Source organism: Coregonus lavaretus (assembly GCF_964263955.1).
Source record: "Coregonus lavaretus genome assembly, chromosome: 27".
Taxonomy (NCBI): domain Eukaryota; kingdom Metazoa; phylum Chordata; class Actinopteri; order Salmoniformes; family Salmonidae; genus Coregonus; species Coregonus lavaretus.
The window spans coordinates 40,296,867-40,301,444 of NC_140014.1; the positions used below are offsets into that span (position 1 = coordinate 40,296,867).

Below are 4,578 nucleotides of genomic sequence, written 5' to 3' on the forward strand. Positions count from 1 at the left end.
GTGTATGACGATGAAATAACATTATTAAACCATTATGAATAAATCATATAGAAAATTGGACTTGTGCTTTGTTGAAGTACAGGTAATGGTCTCAGACATGCTGTAAAAAAAATAAAAAAAATAAAAGGTTATTCAGATTCTTCAATATGAACACGTTTTATTTATATATTCGTAGGTAATGCAATGTCAGAATATTATTTTGATTTCACGCAATTTCAAGCTGTGTTTCAAGTGACCCATCACATTCTTCTAACCGAGTCTCTAAACCGGAAGCCACCCAACAATAACTGTCAGCAGTGGTCATTTTCTTCTTCCTCTTTTCTTTTTTTTGAATGACTACATCGAAATATGACAATACCAGAGGTTACTGCAATGACAAGAACTAGTGGAACAACAGAACCAATAACGCAAATAAACAGCCAAGAGCTAAAAAAATTGTAATTGTGCGTTGGTCCACTCATTCCAATGGTTTTGAAGGACGGCCTTTCCTGCGTAATATCATGCGTAATGTCGTGCCTAATAGTGTCTTGAGGTGGTCCGTCGGTGAACTGAGGCTCGTTTTGTAATTCAACCGTAGAGATGGTTACAGTGTCAATGGTCTTGTAGTGTTGGTCGGTGTCTCTATGATCACGTGACGTCTCCGCAGTGGAGACAACAGTCACATCTCGAATGCAGGTCATTCCATTAGGCTGTAACCGGAAGTTCCGATGGCAAGAACACCTGAAACTACCAATGGTGTTCGTGCACCTATCTTCGCATCGATGAATGAGGCATTCGTCTATGTCTATACATGTATGGCCGTCCTCAGACGCAGTGAACCCGGAGATGCAATGGCAGGAGAAGGATCCTTGAGAGTTAAGACATCTTTGGGGACATCTAGATTCAGTGCACTCGTCTACATCGTGGCATTTGCCCTCGACCATTGTGTAGCCTTCCTTGCACCTACATGTGTAACTACCTTGGGTATTGATGCAATGATGACCATCGCAGGCATTAATTTGGCATTCATCAACATCAATACAACCAAATTGGTCTTTATCCAATTGGAAGCCGTTTGGGCATACGCACGAGAAGCCCGTTGGTCCTGTTACGCATTGGTACTGGCATGGAGAACTGTGACAATATTCCTTTAGGCCACATGATACTCTGTCCTGTCCTAACACATAACCGTCCTTGCATCCACAATGGACACCACCGGCGTCACTATCAACACACAAATGATCACATCCGCCGTTTTTATAGCCACAGCTCTGTTTATCAGAGCCGCAAAACGGACCGGGGATAGTCCAACCATAGACACCATCCATTAATTTACAAATTGAAAAGTGATCATTGTCATTGCATCTTATGTCAGCATATGTTCCAAATGGGAATGCAGTCATGTTATTATCCCCATTTAATGGATTTGCTGAGAATGGGAGCATGTAATTCACTTGCTCTCCTTCTGCCAACAACAAAGGTTTACACATTCCCTTGAAATAGAATTTGCACAAGTAAAAAGCCTTGTCTTTGCAAGATCCATCCGTCCATTTTAATTCATTGCGACTGGATAAAGAATAATGTACCAACACGCAACGCTCCTCTGTGCAGGTGCTGCGAGGTTCCTTCTCCCAGTTGGAATATTGGGAATATTCACTCCCAGATACCCACTTAAAACCGTTGAGACTCATGCCCCTTACAATGCAGTCCCCTTTATGCAATTTCAGTCCTATCCAAAATTTGAAGTCCACATTGCAATGGCTTTCGTCGATCTGTGAAAGGGTTGATTGAAGTTCTGCTAGCTCGCTCTTGTCTTTAGTTGTTACCAAGTAACCTCCGTCATCTTCACATTTCACTCGAGCGTCTTCGAAGCTGACCTCCTCCGTGTGAATAGTGAAACAGGCTTTGGATGTACACACAGTTGGCTCTCCGCCGGTGTCTGCTCCAGTTGCTCCCCAGATAGAGAATTGCAGTAACAGTAACAACGGCATCATTCCCACATAATCCAATAAACCAACAGCAATCATTTATTTAATATATTATAGGCTACATTTAGGCCTTGATCGCAAACGGATGACAAATTAGGTTTCCTATTCCCTGCCAAAATACAAGTGGTGCGAATTTGGACTGTACATTCAAGCTCCTGCATCCGGGTTTGTATATAAACCTAAAACGGAAAAAACAATTTTGCAGCAGATTTTTGTCTCCTGCAGAAGCAAGTTCCGTTGTGGAAACCAAAAACAATAGCAGCATCCTCATTGTTTTGACTTGTTTTCCTGATGGCTCCGTGCTTAGTAAACATGACAGACTGCTTGTTTAGCCTACACCAATTTTAGCCTATGATGAATTTCAAACGCAAAAACATAGCATTTAATGATTTCACAATGTATTAAATCAATTCACATATGAAAGTAACAATTTGTTTGTAATAATTTTTCATAGCCTATCATATTTATTTAATTCATTTCGATAGCTGTTGATTTGATTATTTATTTAGTTATGTTGAACAATTTATTAGGCTACATTTCAGTTTACAGAAATAAGCCTTCATTAAAAATGCCAAGTGGACAGAAAAAACGGCTTCCCAAATAGAAATAATTCAAGAATTTGGTCCCAATTTGTTGCAGAGAACAAGGCCTTTTCCTGACAACCTTCTTAACTCATTAAAAAGCTCTGCTGAAATGAGAGACCGGAAAAATCACAATACTTAACTAGATGGTAACTTTACAAGTAAAGTTGTGGGGCTTGCTAAAGCTCTTTTAAAGGTTATTTTTTTGTGGTAGTGGAAGTTAAAAAAAGTTTTATGGTAACACTTTACTTGACACCCAGCATCATAATACATTATGACATGGTCATAACCATGCCATAATATATCATAACAGCTGCCATAACTTGTCATAACCTGTCATAATATGGCCATATTACTGTTATGACCCTTATATTTACACCTGTTGTGACATATATTGCGTTATTTTATGGCTGGTTATGACACCTACCTCCAGTAAGTGTGTCAAAACCCACATTTATTCAAATGTGTTTTTTCCCTGCCAAGAAGTTTCCTTTCATCTGAAAGTTTGTTTCTTAAGTCCTTTGTTGTTGTTGTAATTAATTATTTACAGTCATGTTTTTTTTTTCTTCTCCATCATATTTTAAGTGACCTGCAGAAAATACACTTAACATACTGTTGACGAGTAGGCCATGGTGTAATGGAACGTTTTGCCTTGTGTGGTAGGTTTTGTGGGCTTTGACACTCTTATGTAGGTGTCATAACCAGCCATAAAATAACCCAATATATGTCACAACAGGTCTAAATATATGTGTCTTCATGACAGTGTTATGACCATTTTATGATAGGTTATGACAAGTTATGTCAGCTGTTATGACATATTATGACATGGTTATGACTTTGTCATGAGGTGTTATGACACTGGGTGTCAAGTAAATTGTTACCAGTTTTACTTTAATTATATTATTTGAATAGTGAAATCATTTCAAATGCCCATCCCTAGTCAGAAGTGGTCAATAGTTTTTAGTCAGTAGTTGTGGTCAGTAGTAGTGGTCAGTAGTTGTGGTCAGTAGTTGTGGTCAGTAGTGTGTAGTTGTGGTCAGTAGTTGTGGTCAGTAGTTGTGTGGTCAGTAGTTGTGGGGTTGTGGTCAGCAGTTGTGTGGTTGTGGTCAGTAGGTATGTGGTTTTGGTAAGTAGATACAGTGAGGGAAAAAAGTATTTGATCCCCTGCTGATTTTGTACGTTTGCCCACTGACAAAGAAATGATCAGTCTATAATTTTAATGGTAGGTTTAATTGAACAGTGAGAGACAGAATTACAACAAAAAAATCCAGAAAAACACATGTAAAAAATGTTATAAATTGATTTGCATTTCAATGAGGGAAATAAGTATTTGACCCCCTCTCAATTAGAAAGATTTCTGTCTCCCAGGTGTCTTATATACAGGTAACGAGCTGAGATTAGGAGCACACTCTTAAAGGGAGTGCTCCTAATCTCATCTTGTTACCTGTATAAAAGACACCTGTCCACAGAAGCAATCAATCAATCAGATTCCAAACTCTCCACCATGGCCAAGACCAAAGAGCTCTCCAAGGATGTCAGGGACAAGATTATAGACCTACACAAGGCTAGAATGGGCTGCAAGACCATCGCCAAGCAGCTTGGTAAGAAGGTGACAACAGTTGGTGCAATTATTCGCAAATGGAAGAAACACTAAAGAACTGTCAATCTCCCTCGGCCTGGGGCTCCATGCAAGATCTCACCTCATGGAGTTGCAATGATCATGAGAACGGTGAGGAATCAGCCCAGAACTACACGGGAGGATCTTGTCAATGATCTCAAGCCAGCTGGGACCATAGTCACCAAGAAAACAATTGGTAACACACTACGCCGTGAAGGACTGAAATCCTGCAGCGCCCGCAAGTTCCCCCTGCTCAAGAAAGCACATATACAGGCCCATCTGAAGTTTGCCAATGAACATCTGAATGATTCAGAGGAGAACTGGGTGAAAGTGTTGTGGTCAGATGAGACCAAAATCGAGCTCTTTGGCATCAACTCAACTCGCCGTGTTTGGAAGAGGAGGAACGCTGCCT

General features: G+C 40.1%; 1 protein-coding gene across 1 annotated transcript; it reads right to left on the reverse strand.

Moving 5' to 3' along the window:
• Positions 1 to 272: 272 nt before the first annotated feature.
• Positions 273 to 2,006, reverse strand: LOC311102335 (complement component C1q receptor-like; the record flags this gene model as incomplete). Its single annotated transcript, XM_084143643.1, has 1 exon — positions 273 to 2,006. One exon carries the CDS (start codon positions 2,004 to 2,006, stop codon positions 291 to 293), a length of 1,716 nt encoding a protein of 571 aa, XP_083999769.1. The 3' UTR covers positions 273 to 290.
• Between the last annotated feature and the right edge of the window lie 2,572 nt (positions 2,007 to 4,578).